Below are 22,816 nucleotides of genomic sequence, written 5' to 3' on the forward strand. Positions count from 1 at the left end.
AGAAAATGTGACTGGACTGGTCTTGCCACTCACAATCCATCCTTCACTACTGACAAAGGCCAGGAGCCAGTGGGGAGGGTGTCACCCTCTCCCCTCTTCCTTGTCTGTCCTGATGACCGATGAGCAAGGGGTTGATTGGAGAGGGTGAGGTAGTCTGCAGGATGGGGTATCTAAGACAATGATAAAACACCTAGGGAAGGCTTTGCCTCTGCTTCAATTCTTGGTTGTCCCTGTGGAGCTGTGGGGACAAAGCTATTAAGGAACCTTAAGTAGTGTTTTGAAATGCAAACCTAACCCAGTTGTGGATTCCAGAAAGACTGAGTTGTTGCATCTCCAGGGGAGTCAAACTGGAAACCATTTTCCTTCCCTTGTATAAAACTGGTTTGTATGCTGCTGTAATATTAAAGAAAGAACAGCACTGGAGGAGGTCCAGTGAAATGAGATCATCAGGGATGGTGGGCCGCTGAGTCAGGGACAAACAGAGACCTTGATCCCTCCCCACAGGGAGAAACGATCAAAGTTTAGAAGCTCATGAAAAATGCCTTTTGTTGGTCTAACTCCTTTCATACTTGAATGAGATGGCATTTTTGAGACTTAAGAAAAGTATTTTGGGATACTGTAAAAGGCATCACAATAAAATTGAGATGACATGGTTGGCTTAGGAAATGGATTTTTCTGACTGCAGGTTAATCCAGCACATCCTATGGCCTTCTTGGGTCTGGCCTCTCCTCCACTCTCTAAGAGAGCCACCCTCCATGAGGATATATCCTCTGGGCAGCCCCCTGCTGCTGGCACCGAGGTCCCCAAATTTCCACCACCTGCAATAAAAAGCAAGCAGCTTGTGGGTCCTGTGGGTGGGGTCACCAAGACTTGGAGGACAGCAGCCTCTGCCAGGCTTCACTATAGGGCATGCAAAATGAAAACATTAGAACCTGTATTTGTTTCCTTGTTTTCTAAATGAGATAAATACTAATATTTAACATACAGGTTAAGTTCACGGCCCACCGGTGTGTGGCATGCTAAGAGAAGAGGAGAAGGTCCCTCACTCACCCGGGGTTTAAGGGTATTTAGTGTATCTCCCACTTGCTTCCTGTTCAGCAGTTTTGATTTATTTCAGCACATGTTTATGTGTGCTTGGTTAAACAGACTCACTGATGATATTATTTGGTTCTAACTAAACTAACCCTCACAAAATGGACCACTTTCAAAAGATTCCTGCAAGAAATGACACCGAGGACCCAAGGCAATGCACTAATCATGCCAGCACGAGTGAGCAGCGTGGGCACGACAGACGATTATCCTCCGCGTTGTAGGACTTGTCCTGCAGCCAAATTATACGGCAAAGTAATGATCTAATCAGATCTGACAAGAAATGGGCCATAAAAATTTCAAAAACTCTAATAAGATGATTTGAAATATGGATTTCAAACACTTTTACATGCCTTGAGATATTCCTCAAGGCAGTAGGAAGCTGAGGCAATTAGCAAGACAGTTAAACACACTGTGATTTTGATCTTACCTGGTCCTGTGGGTGACAGTAAATAACCACCTGCATGGCGGCTGGGGGAGAGGATGAGTCGAGAACATGCTGAGGGTTTCTCCTAGCTTGAGGGATGGGCGTTGGGGACATTACGCACCACCAACTGACAGGCATCTGGGAGCATGTGGGGAAGATGGATTCAGTCCTGACCCGCTGAGGTCCAGGTGCCCTGGGGGCATCTGGGTGGAGAAGGCCACAGGAGCCTGTCCAGTAGGCATCTCAAACTCAGCCTGCCCTACCCTGAGCTTCCCATTTTCCCATCAAACCCTGTCCCTTTCCATCAAGCAAACGATGGTGAAAAGTCCCATCTTCCCTAAATATTAGTCGTTTAGGGATCTTGGTTCGGATAAATAGGTTATTCCTTTAAAATGCAAATAGCTGTTTAGCTGGTTAAAGTGTAGTCTCTATTCACAGCTTGCTGGGAATCAATTTGGTCAGAGCCACAGTGTATCCCTCCTAGGGATTCTCTTTCCTCCCATTTTGGCCCACCACCAAACTGCCCCTCCTACTAAAAGATGGTAGGAAGTGAGAGGCAGGCTTGGGTCTAGTAGAACTGGGGGAGAGGGTAGAAGGAAGAAAGGCTGAGTTGCCTTTCTTCCTTCTACCCTCTCCCCCAGTCGACAACCAAATGCAGAGGAGGGGGTGTCGCATTAGGTAGTCTGCACCCCCTTTACCATGTGGCAGTTGTTCTGCCTCCAGCTTGTGCTTGGGTGTCTCCAAGATCTTGCCTTTGGCTGAGGCCTGGGTGCAGGCACTGAGTTTTGGCTTTGCCCTTGGTGGCTGCTCAGTCCTAGAGATTCATTCTTCCAGTGGTCAGGAACGTGGATTCAGGTGTTTTGGGGAGACCAAGCGTGATGAAATTTCCTAGTTCTATTGGACATTTTAGGGTGTTGTGCAAGGTCATACACAAGCAATAGTCAAAACAGGCTTCTTACTGGAAAGCAAACTCTATTCATTGCAATACCTTGCATTGAATAATTGCACTTCAAAAGCAGCCTTTCAACATCTTTAAAATGAAGACCAGGTTTTTTTCATTCCAAAAAATTCCTGGGCCTGAAATGACTTGTTATTTTAGGTGAAGTGGAGAGAGATTGGCAGGGTCTCCTACAGGTAAGACCTTCCAGTGCATTATCTCATCTTGTAGACCCTCCCAATCCACCCACCCATCAGCATTGAGGAATTAGTTAATTACCATGTCAGAGATCATGTTAATTATTGAGCACAAATTATGTACCCGAGATAGTATATACCATGTAGTTGATCCTCACATGAGTTATGCAAAAGAGGGACTATCAGTACCATTTTACAGATGAGGAAACAGACACAGCAGATTTAAGTAGTTCACTCAAAGCCAAGGCCAGTAAGTAGCAGAGCTGCAGTTCTGCCCAAGTTCAAAGCGACTCCAGACAAGGCCTACAATCTCTCCAGACAAGGCCTACAATCTCTGCCTTTGTGGATTCTGCTTTCAGAAAATTGTCCTGGGCTCACTAATGACTGTGATTTTTCATTTATTTGAGACATTAAATAGACATCAATTTAAATTCCCACCCAGCAAAGAGATTTGTATTTCATCAATTTTTTTTTAATACAAAAAAGCCAGTCTTATTAAGTGATAAAAATACCACACATTCACCAAAACTTGAAGGTAGATGTATCTTTCATTTTTGGAGGAAATGCTATATATTACAACAGCTTTATATATTGGTTTTGCTTTTCATAGTGATTTTACAGCCAGCTCTGAGAAGTGAATGAGAGATAATTTTATTTACCAGCGCTAACTGAAGCAGATACTTGTGAAACCAGCAGGGAGGGCGGGGGTGAATCATTTCCAACTCAACAGGTTAATTTTAGAGATCTGAGAGATATTTTTGTCTCATTGCAGTGGAAGAGCAACCATCACTAAAAACATCTACTTACATGATTTCTTTCAACAAAGTTTATTCATCCCCTCCCCCACTTGCAACTAACAAGCAACTGGCGTCTCTCTGAATGGCATATCACATTCAGGTATAATAATAATAGAATCCACTTCTGTAGGGTGTGTGCGCAGTAACTCATCATCGCCTTGCAATAACTCTATGAGAAGGCACTGATATCCTCATCACCACCAGCAGCAGGTTTTACATTCAAGGAAACCACTGCAAAGAGAGCTTAAACAGCTTGTCTGAGGCTACCATTTAGGAAGTGGCAGAGCTGGATTCAGACCCGCAGGCTGCCCCAGAGTCCTGTGCTTCAATCTGCCACACCCAACTGACATTCAAGAGGTAACAAGTGTCAGTTCAAATGTTTTTTGAATTACTGCCCACTTTAGGATGGAGCTTAGACAGGCTTCCCCCACCCCGCTAGCGGGAGAATTCTTTAAAAACCATGATGCATTTCAAGTATATAGACAACACAGAAAAATATAACAAACTCTACTTGTGTGGCCATCCTGCTGATGGAACAAATATTAATATTTTGTCCTCAGAGACAGTGACGTGAAGTTTTCAACACACTCTTTCTATGTCTCCAGATCTAACCGCACTTGGGAAGTCAATGTGTTTTTGTCTCATCTTTGTTTTTATACTCCTGCCTCATGAGTACGCATGCATAGACACTGTATTGCCTAGAGTGTTTTTTAAACTTCAGATAAAGGTGCCATACTACATGGTCTTCTGCAACTCTTCATTCAACATGGTGCTTTCAAGATTTACCTAATTGAGTCATTCAGTTGCTTTTATGTATACACTATATACCTATGTTTCCTGTTGAAGGACAATTCTTTCCACTTTCTGCAAGCAAAAAAGTCCACAGATGTTATCTCTTTGTGCACACACACAACAGTCTCCCAGGTTCTACACCTAGAACTCAATTGCCAAGTCCTCTACAGAGACTGTCAGTTGCTTTCCAGTGAAATTGTACTAATTTTCACTCACAGCAGTAGTGTATGAGTTCCTGTAGTTCCACTTCCTCATCAACACTTCAAATAGTCCACTTTAAATAATCTACCTTTTAATTTTTTGCCAATCTGATAGGTAGAAAATGGTATCTTGTTTTAATACACATTTATCTGATTGCTAGTGAGATTCAATATATTTTTGTGTATATTGAGCATTTAGGTTTTTTATCTGTGAATTGCTTGTTTATATAATTTACTCATCTACCCCCCATGTCCCATTGGACTGTATGTCTTTTTCTGGCTAATCTGTAGGAGCTATTAATATATTATGGATTCTAATCCTCAGCTCATCAAACAAGTTTCAATGATCTCCTCTCAGTCTATAGCATTAACTTTTAACTTTATTATGGTGTCTTTAGTTGTACAGCAATTAAAAATTTTAACATAGTCAAATTTATCAATGTTTTCCTTTATGGTTATTGGCTTTTGTATCTCATGTTGAAAAATGCTTTCCTGCTTGAAGTGATAAATGAGTCTCGTATAATTCCCAAAAGTTTTAAAGTTTTGCTTTTCACATTTAGATCTTAATCCATCTGGAATTTATTTGTGCATATTGTATGAGGTATCTTTTTCCCCTCCCAATTTATTCAATTTATTGAATAGTTCATCCTTCTGCTAATGACCTGTTAGGCAAGCTTTTTCTTATCAAGTTTCCATAGCACATGGGCCTGAGTTTTTTATTCTGTCCCATTGATGAGTTATGAAGTTTCCCCCAACCCCCCATTTTATTCTTCTTAGGAATTGTCTTGACTATTCTTGCCTTTAACTCTTCCATATGAATTTTAGGATCATTTGGCCAAATGCTATGAACACCATATATTAATCTCAGGTAAATTGGTATTATGATATTAGGCTTCCCATCCATTAACACGATATATCTCTCCATTTAGTCAGATCTTCTTCTGTGACTTCAATAATGTTTTATTGTCATCTCCATAAAGCTCTTACATCTTTCATTAGATTTACTTCTAGGTACCATATAGTTTGAGTTGCTACTATAATTCTTTTTCTATCATAGTTTCTAAATGATTATTAATGATAATAGGAACCCAACTGATTCCTATATACTTATCTCCAGTTGAGAAATTTTGCTGAATTCTGTTATTAGTTCTAACAGATTTTATGTAACATCTCTTTGATTTTTTTCATGTGGACAGCTACACTGCCTGCACAGAATGATTGTTTTCTTCTACCTCCTATTTCTTCTTCTTGCCTTATTGCACGGGTGAGAATCTCCAGTATAATGTTGAAGAATAAGGATGTTATTTGGCGTCCCTGTCTTGTTCCAGACTTTAACAGAATTGTCTCTAAAATTTCCCTACCATATAAATTGTCTGCTGTAGGTTTTTTTAAATCAAGTTAAGGAATCTTCCTTCTGTTACTATTTTGCTAAGCTTTTGTTTGTTTGAAGATAGAAATTTTATGTGTACCTAATTTTATCAAGCACTTCCTATGTACGTATTGAGACTCTCATATGGTTTACTGTTTTTAATATGTGAATTTAACCAATTATTAAGACTTTTTGATTTAAATTATTGCTTTCCCAGGATAAGCCTTTCCTGGTCATAATGCATACATTATTTAATATATTGAAGAATTCTATTAGTAAATATTGTATTAGCATTTTATAAATATGCTCAAAGGTAACATTGGTCTATAGCTTTTTCCTAGGAAGGTTCTTGTCTGATTTTAATGTCAGAGTAAACTATCCTCATAAAATGGATTGGGTAGCTTTTTCTTTCTATTCTCTGAGACTGTATAAGACAAAGATTAACTATTTTTTGAATGTTTAGCAAAACTTGCCTATAAAGTCATGTAAAGTGGCTTGTGTATTTTGAGAGTGGGAAGGAGTGACCTCTTTAATATTTATTCATGTATAGAAGAGCATAACCCCCTAAAACAACAGATACTTAAAACTTTTTATTTAATAACTATTTTAAGCTCTCCAGATTTTTCTTTCCTTTTCCTAGAGTGTCCACAAAGTAGGCAGTCACTCTAAATGGTAGATCACTCTCAGGAATAAAGTGATAAACACCATCCACTGGCATAATTTTCAATATTATTCTCCTTGTTTTATTGTAAGAGGGGACACTGAGGAGCTAATTCTCAAAATATGTTCTGTCTTTAATGATTATTTTATAAAAAATGACATATGAGCACTGAGAAAAGTCAGAACAGACAGATAAGCTAAAGGAAGAAAATGAGTCCCCCACATTCCCACTGTGCATCTTCCTAACATTCTCCCAGACATATGCACTTTAATATTGACAAGCATGGGATCTATGAACACTATTTTCTAATATGCATTTTCGATCCACACTCTGAGGATATCTTTCATGTCAATAAATGTACTACATAATCATTTTTTGGTGACAGCATGTGCCACCATTTCCTATAACAGTCCTCTCTTGATAGATTTTTACTGTTTCCAGTGTTTGCTATAAAGGGTCTGCAGAAAATAACCAATAACCCAGCACCAGGCTACATGATGGAGGAAGTGTGTCTAAAGATCTCTATTGGTACATAGCAGGATTCCCTTTTAATGCTTCTTCATAAGCTGGAAGATGGCAGGTGACAATGAGAGGAAGCCCCACAGACAGTCCCCCAACTCTGCCCACCCAGAGGCCTGTTCATCTATTGTCATTCAGAGGACATGCTGAAATCAGAAGCCAACTGGTGGCTCACCCCTTCACAAGGATGGCTCCACCCTCACCCAGCTGGCTGCAGAGAGGCAGATGAGAAAAACAAACAAAATATGGCCTGAGACTGAGTATTTAAGCCTAAAGGGCTGAAGCTCTTGCAAGGTGCTGTACTGGGATTAATACACTAACATGTTAACCCTCAGCTTAGCAAGCTTAAAAAAAAGAAGGATAATTGGTTACCAGAAATTAAGTACCAGAAATCAAGTTGGCTCTCCCTGTAGGTGGTACCCTGCCCCTGGCTGCCCTTGCCCTCTGTGCCTGTAGCTGCATCCAGTGGACTTGCCCAGGTGGAAGAGGCACAGTGACAGATTGTCTGTTCCAGCTGAAGGCCTCCTCCTGCAGAAGCCCCTGGCCATGCCTCATGTCTTTCCACGAAGGGTGGGCCTCACACCCAACTATGGCGCAGTCCTTTTCCCATGCTGCACTGCGGTTGGTGCTGAGTTCTTATAGGACTGATGTTCAGAGGTCCTATGCATCCTCACAACTAGGGGCAGTGTCCACCATACAGATATTGTTCACTAAATGCCAGTTAAATGAATGATTGAATGAATGATTTAGTGTGTTATTTCTCATTGTTTGAGGCCCAGATGCTCTTGTTCAGGACACACACTGGAATGAAGTGCCTATTTACAAAGTGCAGGCTGAACCAAATGCATTCAAAAGCCTTCTGAACTCTGCACAAGGTCTACCCCTTGCCTTTCCCACAGAGCTGCCTACTTGCACCCCTACAAGCAGCATCAGGGGTGCCAGCTACATCAACCCCGCCCTCAGCATTCAGTTCCAGCAGGAACCCTCTCTCCATGCAGGAGCACCCATCCCTCCTGCCACCCCCAGAACCTCCCCATTCACGCTCACCAGCTATTTTAATACTCAGGAGCTGTTGGAGATCAGAATAGCTCAGGCCACGTCTGCCTCCCTGGGTGATCCTCTCTTCCTGCTGGCAGCTCCCAAACTCTTCACCACTGCAGGTGCTCAAACACCCAGGCTCAAGCCACCAGACTGCTAACAAGGGCATTGGTAGGACGCTGCACTCAGAGCTGTGGAAGGATGCCAACTTGGTAATATGTGAGATTAGTAAATAGACTGATGTAATATAAATGTCAATCTTTGGAATTCTTCAATTTTTGGAGTGTAGAAATAAAACCTGAAACGTTAAAAAAAAAAGCGGGCAATAAAATGGAACAAACTGCAGTCTATATTGGGAAAAACAAACAAAATATGGCCTGAGATAGTGGGTATTTAAATCTGAAGGGCTGAAGCTCTTGGAAGGTGCTATATTGGGATTAATACACTAACATGTTAACCCTCAGCTTAGCAAGCTTTACAAAAAGAAGGATAATGGGTTAGCTAAGCTAGAGAGGTGGGAACACATGAGGGAGAAGAGACCAGAAGGCACTTCTGGATGGGAGACGATTTGGCAGACAGCACCATGCCTTGCTCAATGTTCTACTTAATTTTTTTTTTAGTGAAATATAACTTTTGTATAACGTGTTTGGATTTTAGTCAATTTGAAAGTAGAACAGCAGGAAAGATGCACATGTAATAAATACTTAAAACAGCCTTACGTACATTCTCTAGTAATTGTTATTTTGTTCATGGATTTGAGATCTGAGACATGAGCCAAACCACATTTTGGATATCCACTGGTGCCATGGCCACTGTATGGCCCAGGGAATGACAGCGTTGGGGGTTTTAGTATGCAGATGAGAGGTGGGATGGCAGCTTTTCGCTCATTTGCAAGATCCTGTGAGGTTGGACTCCTAAGCTTGCTGGGACCCTGACTCTGAGGAGCCACCCTGAGCTGGGGGTGTCCCACTGGTACCGTGGAAGAGGGAGAGCCCAGTGAGCAGGGGGCACTTGCCTTCTTGGAAGGCCCTCATAAATGTGCCTCTCTGAGGCTCCCTTTCTAGATTAAACTTTCTTCATATTTGTCTCAAAAGCAATAAGCACCTCCAAATAAAATTATTTATACTTCATGGTTATATAAGACAGTACAGGAGGTTTCACCGTTTCAGATCAACTCACTGGGTTTAGTCACTCCAGGATGCTGACAATAGGTGTCCTGTGGGGTCAGGATGCTAGTGCTATGGCCATGAGTCACTCCCCCAGGACAGGGAAAACCCTGTATGGAAAATCGGATAGCCGACTGTGGGCCTGCCTATAGCCACTGAGCTGCAGCAGGGCCCCCCGGCCTGCCCCTGCTGTCCACCCCCGCCACCATGCACTCACTGTGTGCAGTGGGCCCAAGCCTTCCTGGCTTCTCCATCTATTAAATGAGGGAGCTGGACCATGATTGTGATCATTTGTTTTACATTCTCAATTTAATAGTACCTTCTTCAGAATCAGAAATTGAAGTTTTAAATCCAATAACAGCACTGGGTGTACATGAGATGTGAGCCAATGCCTGTGGGACCGATTATCAGCTTTCCTTTTCACACTGAAACTGAGCCCTCTCCCGGCTCTGCAACTGCTGTGCTTCAGCAGTGGAAGGCCTGCTTTTCCCTCCCCTGGAGAAGCCCAGGGAATGCCCTTGGAGCCTCCAGCCTTCCAGCTCTCTGGCTTCTCTCTAAAATGCCTTCCCCTCCCCCAGTATCTTGGGATCCTTGACTCAAGCCTCAGCCTGTGCTCACCGGAGAGCAGGTGGTCAGCAGGCTCCACCTAAGGCCTCTCACAGTGCTGGCCTCAGTGCCCACAAACCAGGCTGCAGACTGCCAGCCCCCACTGGCCACCCTGTGCTGACACAGCTGCGTATGGGAGTTGTGTCCAAAGCCCCAGAGCCAGTTCTTCCCACTAGGCCTCCCATCCCTGTCATTCCGACGCTGCCCAAAGAGAAAGTGTCACCCATTTTGCCCTTGTGCATCTTTCCCCCAGATCCAACCCCCCTGCTGCCCTCCCTCCCACCCCTCCCCTGAAGCCTCCCTTTATCCAGGACAAACTCCCCGTGTGGGGCTTATTCAAGGACCTTTCACCTGGCTTCACTGGTTTGTTTCAGGAGAGGGAGACCTGGACTGTGTTCATCATGATACACCTGGCACATGGGAGAAGCTCAATAGTAAATACTGATCTCAAAATTCAATAGTGACTGGTTGGCCCAGAAAATGATGTCATGAGGGAAGACAAAGTCCAAACTCTTTCTCCTGGAATGCTGGGTCACTGAACGGTGCTCCGTCTTCTGCTCACCTCTTCAGCTTCATCCTCTACATAAACCCTTGAGCTCCCACTTCCAGGTCACACGCAGATGTCACCTGTACCTGGCTTTATCATGCCTGGGTCCCCTCTGTGCCTCTGAATATTCTGTTCCCCTGTGCTTGGACATCTGCTCCTCCCTTACCCCACCTCCCCCAATTCCTATTCAACCTCCAGGGCTCCAGTGAAAGATTTCTGACCTCTGAGCACTTTTCTCTGCAATCACCTTTCCCTCTAGTATATTCTTATCAGCTGGAATGAGTGACTTTATATCTCACCAGTCTGTGAAGTCTTTGAGGGCAGGAATCATGATGTATTCATCTGGCCAGCTCCAGCCAGGAAAGAAACACAGAATGTGCATTGCTTGAATGAATGGCTATCAGTCTTGACATTTTATTGAAATGTATTCACACTCATGTCAGGAACAATAAATGACAATCAGAGCTAATGTGGCCCTGGGACCCTCCACCTAGGGGCCTGAGGCCACCACCACCGGGCATGGTCACCAGGACGTTACTCCTCGGGATGATCATTCACTCTTCTTTTTAATTTTGTTACTTTAAATATCTATTTTCAAAATAATACAGCTACATTATTTTAAAAGTCAAGTCATTCTGTAATGCTTTTAACAAAATGCAGCATCCTCCGGCCTACTTCTATTGCTGGCTCCTTAGAAGCAAAATACTTTGAACATTTTAGCTGTTGCAACTAATAATTACCTCTCTATATTTAAATTACATGTTTATACTGTTTAGGTCTTGATTTCATTTGCTTTTAATTTCCTATTAAGGAAGGTGAGAATTAAGCTCTCTTCATTCATTTATCCTTCCACTTTCTAATTTGGTTCTATTTTAATAATTAGTTATATCAGACTTCAGTGATTACGTGACTGTGATTTAGACCCACTCATAGCTGAGTCAGGTATGTTCTATCACTTCCATGACTGCATTTCCTTTCTTATTCATCTTGTTTTCCCAGGAGGTAAACACTGCCTTGTTTTTTCTTTTGGTTAGTTTCCTGTCTAGCACTGAGTTCCTCCCAAAGTTCCCAGCGGAATATAAAACTCCTCTCGATAGGCTCAAGCACATCAACTAATCCACCACTTCATTTTTATTTCTTGAGGACTCTGGGCATTCTTTGCACCCTGGCTCAAATCTGGGTGCATCTCCCTCTACACCTGTTTCAAGCTGACACCCTGGTCATCTCTCCAACCTTCACCCCCTCTCTCAGGTGTCCGTCTCGTGTTCTTTGGATCTCATGGCTCCCTCTTTCTTAACTTGTGCCCCATTTCAGTGAACACTTTGAGTAGCACAGACATCAGCAAACTACCTTAAAGGAACAGAGAATAATGGGCCAAAAGACAAAATGGGTCCAGGTACTCACATAACCATTTAAAATGTAATCGAACATAAGAAAGTAAAAGTGCTCTTTGCTGGTAGCAATATAAACACAGGGGGCAGGCCAGACATGGCCTGGGGGCCTCGGCTGAATGGTCCCCATCTAGCAGCTCCCTAAGGAAGGGACATGATAAGGTAATCTTGTTTTTAGCTCTAACACGTCTTACAATGACTTTATTCCGCCTGCACACTTGATTGATAGTTTGGGTTCAGAACTTCGTCGGAAATCATTCACCTTAAGACTTCAGTGGCATTGTGCCACTGTTTAGCTCTCGGTGTTGCTATTTAGAAAACCAGTACATTGGTAAGGGCCTGGTTTTTCTCTCTGGCAGCTTTTATGATCTTCACTTCATGGCCAGTGTCCAGCCATGGCCACAGGTCTCAGAGTTTCTACTGCCTTCATCCCTCTGCTGCCCAGGAGGGCTTGTGGGGCAGGTGGGGGCTTGAGGCAGAGGAAAGAGAGGAGCCCTTGGCTGGGAGAAGCTGCAGGGAAGGGAAGCACCACGAATGAGGCAGAGACCTGGGGCCAGGGAGACAGGGCGGAAGGGAAGTCAGGGGGAGCACCTGCTTTGGGGTGGGAGTGAGAGGTCAGGAGGCCCACTTGCGAGCCAGCCTCTGTTGACATTAAAGTTAAGAGGTGCTGCCCTCCAGAAGGAAAGGCCCCAGAAGGCTGGGGCAGCCGTGACTGGCAGACCCACTACAGGACAAGTGACTCTCAAGAGAATGCGCCTGTCTGGTGGCACCCTGTCCCTCTGGCTTCACTGCCACACGCCTGGCCGGCTGCTCTTAGCCCTGTCCTGGCCCCACACCCTGCTGGTAGGATGGCAGTCTCAGTTCCTGTTTACCACTAATCTTCACCCTCTTCAGGTTTTGCTCAGACCTTAGCCCCTCTTGTATTATGACAATCTGGCAGAGCTATTTGTATGTGGAGATATTTGTTTTTTAACACAAATGAAACAATCAACCAACCAAGGATGGTTGGAATCAGACTTCTTCACCCTGCACAGAAACCTCTGCCCATCACTGACCTCCCTCCTGGGGTGAAGAGAAAGCCCGGGGAAGAGGGTGTTTGGTACCAGCTCTCTGGAAATAATGCCTGGGTGCTCACTATATGTGCTGGTCTTAGGATGTGCTGACCATCATTCTGGGCACAAACGTCTGCTTTCTCTCCTGTCTCAGTCAGTCTGTCTTTCATGTTCTCTGCCCTCTCCTTTAAAGATCACAGCGGTCATGTTTACTCATTTGTAACTAATAAGGAGATACAGCTGCTTAAAAGGCAACTGATACTGCTTTCCACTTGACACTTAAGTGTTTTTTTAATGGAAGAAGCTTTTTTAGAAGGGAGTCAATGCATAATCAATATATATTCTATTTTTGTATCTAAAAAGGGATAAAAATAATCATTTTTCATAATATAAATCAAGAAAGCAAAGCAAAACAAGAAAGCAAAATCCTGGTTGATGAGGAATACCCAACATTAAGGATGGTTGGGACTAATTTAAAACTAGGTTAAAAACCCTGATAAATGTGAACCTAAAAGGTGAGAACTTCTGTTCCCCACTTTCTTCTCGATGGGGCTACCCCTGCTCGATGGACTAAAGGAGAATAAAGTGTAGATAGGGAGGCAGTAAAGAATACTGGGGCCATGATATCTCTTATTTTCAGCTCCAAGGTGCATAAGAAATCCTCAGTTAAATATCTAATTCCTTCAGAAATAGATACACATTATATTAAATATCATATGACTCCTCAATAATGAATTTTTTTGGAATGGCAGACTGATGTGGGTAGTGGCAGACCAATCCCTCCTAAAAGCTAATAATCCTAAAATAACAGAATTTTAAATGCCCCCTCCCCTTTTTTCTAATTGCAAGAATAATAAAGACAGAAAATCAATGTATATATGAAAAAGTGGAAACTGAAAGAACAGGTAGGGGTTGGGGACAGAGTCATGGAGGGAGGGAGGGCCCGGGATGCCAGTGGCTCATACAGCTGGAGAGCAAGCCGAAAGGGCGAAGTCAGCAAGCTCACCCGCCAGGTCCGTTTGGTGGGGAAGGCTCTGGTGCCCCCGGCTGGTCTGATCACAGGCCTCAAATGGATCTGCTCATTACCCACCCCCACTGCCTGCACTTTGTCCTCCTGGCCTCGCGGGCTCAGAGGGGAAGGTGATGGGGTGGAGGCACCAGAGAGAGGTGAGAGCCAAAGCCAGGGCACTGGGTGAGCAGGAAGAGGGGGTTCAGGAGGGGCCAGGAGAGGGACCCTCAGAGGCCTGGTCTGAGGGGGATGAGGGTCACTGCGAAGTGAGGGAAGAGCAAGACTCAAGGAAGATGATGGAGGGACCTGGGACCGAACTGCCAGAGGCAGAAGGATGAGCAGTGGGCTAGGCCGCTGGGCCTCCCGTGGTTGTTGCTTTTAAAATAACATTTCCTGCTGACAGTGATACATACTTACTGAGGAAAATCTGGAGGAGAGTACAGAGAAGGAAATTAAAATTACCTATAAACTCATCATATAGAGTGGTTAATTCTGTCCCAGCAATAAAATTTGTTTTAAATGTTTGTGTGTGTGAATGTGAGGGTGTTTCCTCCCCTTCTCTATATAAAAAGAGGGTGTATGTGTAGGGCGTGTCTGTATGTGTAATAATAAATATACATACAGAGAATGTGTGTGTATGTGCATGTACAGAGCAAAACTGGGATCACAGATGTATCAGGCTTTTTTTTATACATTATGACCTCCTTTTTTATACATTAAACACTTCCTTATATGTTGTTCAAATTAATTTTTCTTAACAGCTGAATAATATCCATTGTGTGGAAATGTATTATGTATATAATTTTTCAATAACTATTTGACTGAATGTTAAAATTGTCTGTTTAGGTTGGATATTTGAGTTTGTTTGTGTCCTCCTTTTGAGGGGGGACAGTTTTAAATAGTGAAAATCTACCACTTACTTTATGATTTAGGATAATTTAATCTGAGTCTGTTTCTTCATCTATAAACTGAGAATAATAATATCTATGTCCTGGTTTTGCCATAAGATCACATGTGTAGGACATTTAATTGTTCTCATGACTTCACAGTATTTGACTTTAAATGACTTGTTAAAGCCACCAGGTGATTTGGGAACAGGTGAGTGAAAGACAAAGGCCTGGGTGCGGAGGTGATGAGTTGGAGTGTCTGCTGGACAGTGAGGCAGAGAAGCCCAGAGACCTTTGAAGGGTGGGATTCTTACTTTGGAGGGGGCTGGGCTATTCCTCAGCCTTGGGAATCTTGGGCCTTGTGCTGTAAGTGGTGATCTCTTCCCAGTGAAAGTACATCATTAGAAATGAACAAGGCCAAGTGTTCAGCCTTAGGAGACACAGGTAGGACAAGGGCATTGATGAAGGGTTCAGGGGGAGCAGCTGAGGAAGGGTGCAGGGAAACTAGGATTATATAGTCAGAAAAGGGAACAAAAGTGATTATATGGTCAAAAAAGTTAAGAAAATTCAGGTTTAGTGCCCATCAGATACTGCTCTAGGCTCTCTAAAAAGTTGATTCTGTGTTAACTTAGCTCTGCTTGCTTTGTTTGACTGAGATTGAATAACTGAATTACAAAGTTAAATTGCGAGGGTAGAGAGGCTAACACAGATGAACAAATACCTCTGTTTCTTTACAAAAATAAAAAATCAAAGATAGAACATAGTCAGAACACTAGGCCAATACATCTATTTATCTGAAGCTGGTAGCTATTAAGCTCAAAGTAAATTAACCTTTGCAGTTCTCACTGGCCTTCTCTAAAACCTACCAAGAATATGTCTTGGGTATTAAAAGATGTAAAAGTCTTCTTGGGGCCCCCTGTAGGGCTCTCCTGACTGAGAAAGTGGGCCACACACATGGGAAGGGCCTGGTATGCGCCTGTGGGGGTCTGACCTCTGGGTAGACGTGCCTGGGAGGGATAAACTTCAGGAGAGGCGAAGAAGGGAAGGGCCAGCAAGAACACAGTGGGAGGTGTTAGAAGGAAACAGTGCAGGGGTCCTTTTCACATCCCCAAACCCAGAATACCTCTGATTGTTTTTGAAAATCATATATGTTTTGGGAGAAGGAAAGAGAACCAGAGGATTCTGCCTCTAGCTGTGGGTCGGACACTGACTGGCAATGTAGCCAGATGCTTTTAGTGTCCCCAGGTACACATTTCAGAAAGGCGACTCCTGTTCTGTTATAAAGCTTGCCCCCCACCCCACCCCCAAGCCCCATAAAGCTCTCCTGCATCTTCCAGGATTGCTTTTGGACTACACTCTTTCTTTTGGAAAAGCACATTTATTCTTAGGGTTCAATCTAATTTTCTTCTTTGTCCTGTTTTCACATATTCACCACAAGCCTGCATTCCTTTGGTAAGAAAAAAATGTTTCTAAAAAGCACTAAGTAAGAGACAGCGCTGGAAAGGCAACCCCAAGTCATCTAGCTTTGAATCCCAGGTTCTTGGCCCGAGGCTTAGGGTTTTCCTGGGGATTCTGTATCTAAAACGATTCTACATGCTGGAGTGGAAAGAAATGGCTTAGGACCCAGCTTAAATACAGCCTATAGAGGGATTTATCAAACTCTGACTTTCAATCCTCCTGTCCTCCCAGTGTTGCCACACCAGTCACCAGGGCCCATGAGGCCCACGACCCCAGAGATGGCGTGGCTGTCAGTTGCACCAGGACCTTCTCCCCCAGGGCAGCTCTAGGCTGCTCTCCCCATTTTCTTTCCCAAACCACCCCTCGCCAGCCCTGGGCCAGCCAACCTTGCTACTGGGTTCATGTAGGTAATGTCTGCCGCTTTCCACAGGGCCTTCTGGAGGTATAATGCTAACCTAGCAGAGGGATCCTAAGGAAGGGAACTCATGGGGCAGGGTTCTGGGCTCCTTTGCTGGTGGGGAATGAAGAGCTTGGTAGCATCCAGCAACCTCACCCCATGGCCTGTCTGGTGTGAGAGCACCATTTGGGGAGTTACGCTGTAGTCAGGCTTCCTACCCACTGACAAGCTGCACTTTGAGCAAGTTAGTTAACTTCTCTGTGCCTCAGTTTCCTGGTCTAAAATGGGGCTCTTTAGTGTTCCTTACCCAGAAGGCTGCTATATATAAGGGTTTAATACCATATACGCAGCTAACCCAGTCTCAAATACATTGTATGTGCTTAATTAATATAAAATAAATATATTAAGAATTCAAAACCACTATTAATTTACATTCAGTACTAGCCCTCTGGGGCTGGACTTTGGCTGGCAAAGACCATGCTCACAGTTTCTTATCCTGTTGGATGTTTTCCACAACTTCTTCAACCCTATTGTCTTTTACTCTGTACCGGCAACCCCAGTTTTCTTCTCTTTCTCAGTATTATCCCAAGAAAAGTAAGGAGCCAGCCTCCGTGTGGTAGGAGAGAGCTGCTGCGGAAGCCTGCCCTGCACCCGGCCCCGACCACCTCCCTTCCATATGCTGCACCCAAGGCGCTGTTGACCTTCCCAGCATAACCCACAGGCCCCGTATCAAGAACGTGGGACATGTGCTCGCTAGAACGGCCCTTTACAGTATTTCCTCCTGCACATGAAATTGGATGCCTCTAGTAAAAAAACAAATCAATTGGGAGTCTCCATAAAGCTATGTATCATCAAAATGCTTCATTTCAGGGTCAGAATAGTTTCACCGAAAGCATATTTTACTTTTGAGAAGAGAACCTAGAAGCTAGTGGCTGCTTCTGTGGTTTTCCAATAGTTTAAACAAACATACTTGGACACCAACAAAGTGTCTACTTTTTTTTCTGGAGAACTGAGTTACAAAATACTGGTTTCTATTAGGGTGTGTCTAGCACTTTCTGTGCTGTCAAGCCTTCCATTTTCATAGTCTGCACACTAGTAGATTTTCCATGAACAGTCTCAAATTTATTCCCAGGCAGTGGTGTTTAGGAAACCCAATATGAATGTGAGGGTTGTTCTAAAGCAGGCTCAGAATTTGTGCCATGCAGTTGCCTAAAAAGCGCATTTCTGATGTATAAAATATATATATATATTTGGCATGCCTTAATCACTCATATTTTTTGATAGGGTTGTTACTTCTTTAAAATTCTTCTTTTCTATCTTTTATTTCTACAGTTGTACAGAATACAACCCAAATACCCACCTACACTGACATTTTACATAAAGAGTTTGAAGCCAAGTGACTGAAAAACAAAACAAAATTACGTATAGAGTATCTCTAGAGAGATTTACACGTGAACTCAAGCGGGAGCCAGTGGTAACTCTGGAGAAAATGAACCAGTTAGAGAAAAGTGCTAATGGAAAGTGTGACTATAATTTGGTTTTGCTGACAAATAAAAAAGCAGCTGCCATATTTTTTAAGAGAAAAATTAACATAGGAAAAAGAGCTTTACGTTTACATACCCAGACACACTCTCTCTCCAGAAATGTACATGTTGGCTATGACCTACACCCCCATACCCAACTTCATGTTTTGAGCATGACAGCCCTCTTCGCCATTTGCTCTCTGAGGGGGCCCCTAGGGGTGCCTGGCCTTGCTACCTTCTCTGTCTCCCTTAGTCACTTTCTTCTCCCTCACTTAAATCTTTCACTCCTCCAAGGCTATCCTCAAGGTCCCTCTCCTGCATGAAGCCTTCCCACCAAAACTCCAAACCACGATGCCTCCTGTTCCAAGTCCTGCAGTTTATGGCTGATGGCACCCAGTCTTGCAGATTCAGTTTGGGGTGGATGTTTTCAGTCCCTAATATGGCTGCAAGCCTTTTGAGGGCAGGGCATCTAATTCCATTTCTGTACGCTACCAGAGCACCCTACACTACCTTGAACACACACCAGATGACCAGCCAGTATCTGCTGGAGGGTGTGGAATGAACAACTAGGTGCAGAGCTATGGGATCTAGAATGGCTAATTTTATCTGGCAATCTGAATTACCATAATAGGTCTAGATAAGGTTTACAGCTCGATGAGTATCCCCTGAACTCTGCCAGCAGACAGGGCTGCCATCTGTAAGGAAACCTGAAGAGTTTGGAAGGACACTTGCTATGGATGCTGCCACATGAGGCCAGCTTCCCCTTCAGGAACAAAGGACCAAGCCCTCTACAGGCTGCTGGGGGTGCTGCCTGCAGACAGCCCTCAGATGAAGGGAACAGCTTCACCCAAGGTCACACCCCATTCCTTGCATCTTATGACTGATCATTATGGCAGGGGACATAAAGGCCTGGCCCCTCTCCCCAACTCAGAGCAGTTCTGAAGGACCATTCTAGCCCCACAGCTCGGGGCTACTGTTGGGTCTGCACTGCAGCCCAGCTTCTTGGTGGACCCCATCCAGCATCCCTCCCGTCCCCTTCTCCCCCACAGGTACTGATCCTAAGAGCAGTCCCAATAAACTGCCACATGCTAACCTTCATCTCAGAGTCAGCTTCCCAGGGAACCAGCCTACAGCACCACCATACATCCATCAATCCATACATCCCTTTATACATGCATCCGGCCATTCCAGCCAGCTAATGACCTACCACTGTGTTTGGGCCCATGGATGGTGGTGGTGGGAGGTAACACAGGTGAAAAAGACCCAGTTCTCATCCTCAGGGAGCTAACAATCTAGTACAAGTGTTGAGATATGTACAGGAATAACTACAAAGCAAACAACAGAAAGTGGCTGGTGTTGAGAACGTAAAAGCAGAGACGTGGCCGGGGTGTAGTCCCAGGACAAGGGGCCAGGAGTCTTCCTGCACTGGCTTAGGCGGTGGCCAGCAGTATATGCGTCTCATCTCAATCTCCCTACTCCATCTGGTCTCAAGCCCTGGAGGATGAGGTGAACTGTGTCCTATCTCTTCACATTCCCACACTTCCCAATACAGGATCCCAGACTGTGCGGGAAATCTTAAACCACCGAAACAAAACAAAACATTGAAGGAAAACTTTGGCAGTCCCACTTTGTAGGGCAGGTTTCCAGCGGCCTGTCTAGCCACTGAGGGCAGAGCTCTCAGGAGGCTCCTGGTGATGTTCAGTCACTTACTTTTTCAGAAAAATCTCAAGAACATGAAAGCATAAGACAAGGTCCTGACCCTCAAAGCAGTGGCAGCCCACTGTGTGGACAAGACAGAAGCCCCTGAAGAGGTCCACAAACGGGAGCAAGACGTGGGACCATGACTAATAGCCCCGTGGCACATCATCCCAGCTGGCTCCTGCCCGCAGTCAGCCAGCCCATCGATTTGTCGCTCTGTCAGCTGACAAAGGTTACTGAACAGCCTCCAGGAGGAGCCTGACAACGAGAACCAACAAACCCCAGAATCTCACAATCCCTTGAAACCAGTGCCTCAGCCTGATTCCCTGTCTACGGGGGCAAGTGCCTTAAGTGAAACATCGCTGCCAAGTGCCTGATGGAAGTGGGGGGCTGGGAGGCCTTGGGAGGGGAGGGGAGGGGAGGGGAGCCCGTCTCCTGCAGCTCCCTGCCCTCACCCAACTCAATGTGCCAGTCTCCTTCCACTGCTTTTGTACGATCTGCCACCAACTTCTGCTACTTCTCTGGAATGGCACTTGTGTCCTTCCTCTTCCGCCTCACCTTACAGCTCCCACCCCTCCGCACTGGGGCCACATCCTGGCAGCTGAGGCTCCCACCTGAGCAGGCCCCGCACCTCATGTCTGCCAGATGTGGCAGCTGAAAACCCAGCTCTTGGCGGGGTAACATCTCTCAAGAATCAGCTCAGTGGGGGCTCCTTTGGTACTATCAGGACCAAGTTATTACAACCCTCTTACAGTGGTCCTCCCACAATCATGTTTCCCAGCTCTCTCCAGTACGTGCTCTCCACTCAGTTGCCGCCCTATTTATTTATGTCTTTGCTCAAGTGGTGTCTGACTTCTACAACCTTTCCTCCTCTGGGCCGCCTATTGAATCCTATCTCCTTCTTGCATTTTGTTCACATGGAACAAGCTTAGGACCTAGAGGATGGGAAGGACGGGAAGGGCAAAGTTAGGGGCCTGCTGTTTCCCCACTTCTTTTATTGTCTCGAAGTTCCCTTACCAATCCCGACTCCATCGCGTGGACATGCTTCTCTGCAGCACCTCTGCAGCTGCAAGGACACCCTTTCTGCGTGACTGCCCCGGACCATCTCACTGTGGGTGGGAGGGCTTGTCTGCCATCAGCTGGGCAGACTATCTTGGTCTTACAAGCCAGAAAGGGAAAAAGCTGACACTGCTCATGTTTACTCGCTTGTTGCTTCTTAAGAAAGACTCTCCATCACTGTTGAGTTAATAATACACGAAGCTCTAGGATTTCTGAGAGATGGATGGTGGGCTTGCCAAAGAAGAGACTGCCAAGTGAGGGTCTCTGGAATGAATCCAGTGTTCCATAAACTCTGCCTCTTTCCTGATTGTAGAAAGAACTATAAATGACAGAAAGGCAGAGGAGAGCTGCTGGCAGCAGAATGACACAGAAGCATCATCCCGTGCTTCCTGAAAAACAGAAAATACAGATGGAGCCAAATCTCACACCCCCTTCCTTGTCCTGTGAAGGGTACTGTGCCATGAGAAGTTTGCACAGCAGGCGCTGGGGAGATATGTGGGAAAGTCTCTTGAGAGGGGTATAGAGAAGAAGAGGTGGCTCCTTGATTTCCTCATTCCTCTGCCAATTTGTGGCCAGGTCAGTGATCGAGATGGGCAAAATGGGAGGATGGTGCGTACCTGCTGTGCCTCCTGCTACCTTGAAGGGAAAAGGTTCAGCAGTGGTGGGGCACGGGGGTGGAAATTACTCCCTCTTCTATTTGAAGTGGCATGGAAGTGGCTAATCTCCAGTTTAGCATGTGGATGGGGTAAATTGCTTTTTACAACTTTCCCTAGAGCTGGAAGAAAGGGTGGTGGAAGCAGTGGGTCTGAATGGCCTCATCTTCATGCCTTAAGCTGGAAGGTGATGAGGATAAGAAGAGGTAAATTAAAAATAACCTCCCAGAAACAAGCAAACAAACCTACATGCAAACACCCCCCCCCCATAGTAGAGAGAGAATGGGAATACAAAGGAGAAAATTCAAAACAAACTTCTATTTGCAGTTCTATTAATGTGACAATAATAACAACAATACTAATTGTTTTACACATGCCTAGTGGTTTACATTTTACAAAGCACAGGGTACATTATTTAGCAGTATTCTTACAACAAATAATCCAGTCAGGTGATAATCAAAATAGCAGCTACCATTTACCAAAACCACATGATTACCAGGAATGCCTTTCATGTGTAATTTTATTTAATCCTCATGACCTCTCTGTGGTACTATTTTTATTCCCATTTTACAAAGTGGGAACCAGGCTTGGAGAGGTTAAATAACTCATCCATCAGGTAGAGACTGAAACACAGATCTTTCTGATTCCAGAGTCCTGGCTCTTGACCTTAATAAGATCTGGCTTATGGCAGGACTCTGCAAAAGTTGGGGAAGGGAAGGGCTCTAAGGAGGAAGCAGTCCTCGTGAGGTAGGCACGCACGTGCACACACACACACACACACACACACACACGATTACTCAGAGGCATTCCCCTTACTTTGCTGCCCTTCTCAGTTACAACCCCATCCAGCTTGCACAGATATAGGTCCACAGATGAATACCACATTCCTTATACAGACAGAGGTCAACCCCTACAGATAACATACCTGTCATTCAACTCATATCAGAAGCTGCAACAAGGGTTTCCATTTGACAGGATGCAGCCACAGCAAGGTGATAAATTAGCATCTAGCTCTGAAGCTTTCTCATGAAGAATACTTTAAAACTGAAAACAATGAGTGAGACTGAATGTCATTTAGCAGAATGGCTTGTGACATTCAAAGAAATGTTCAACTTGTGAGATTCATGCACATAAGGAAAAGAGAAATGACTTCAGAAAAGTGTAAGGTGCAAACAAATGGTGACAGCTCCCAGGAGCTGGCTGCCCTGTTCTTCCTGGGACCCATCTGACCTCAGTGGTAATGTCTGCTGCTGGCTGTGCAGAAGCTTTCTGATGCAAACAGACGGAACACGTAAGGGAAGCTCTGGGCTGGGCAGGCTGCAGGGAGCAGCAACAGGGCCGTTA

The 22,816-nt window shown here is 44.6% G+C and overlaps 1 protein-coding gene across 3 annotated transcripts in view; it reads right to left on the reverse strand.

Annotated features, from left to right (window-relative positions):
• The window catches only part of TNFAIP8L3 (TNF alpha induced protein 8 like 3), a 38,410-nt gene that overhangs the window by 13,656 nt on the left and 1,938 nt on the right, over nucleotides 1-22,816 (reverse strand). The window contains exon 2 of one of the 3 annotated variants that reach the window (XM_017653745.3): nucleotides 22,398-22,516. The exons of 1 other annotated variant lie outside the window; for it this stretch is intronic. In XM_017653745.3, coding sequence (XP_017509234.1) covers nucleotides 22,398-22,404 — 7 coding nt within the window. In that variant the 5' untranslated portion in view covers nucleotides 22,405-22,516. Of the gene's footprint in view, nucleotides 1-8,035; nucleotides 8,745-22,397; nucleotides 22,517-22,816 lie in introns of those variants that run through there. One more of the 3 variants, XM_037021066.2, reaches the window with a different exon arrangement.

Source organism: Manis javanica, chromosome 8, assembly GCF_040802235.1.
Source record: "Manis javanica isolate MJ-LG chromosome 8, MJ_LKY, whole genome shotgun sequence".
Taxonomy (NCBI): domain Eukaryota; kingdom Metazoa; phylum Chordata; class Mammalia; order Pholidota; family Manidae; genus Manis; species Manis javanica.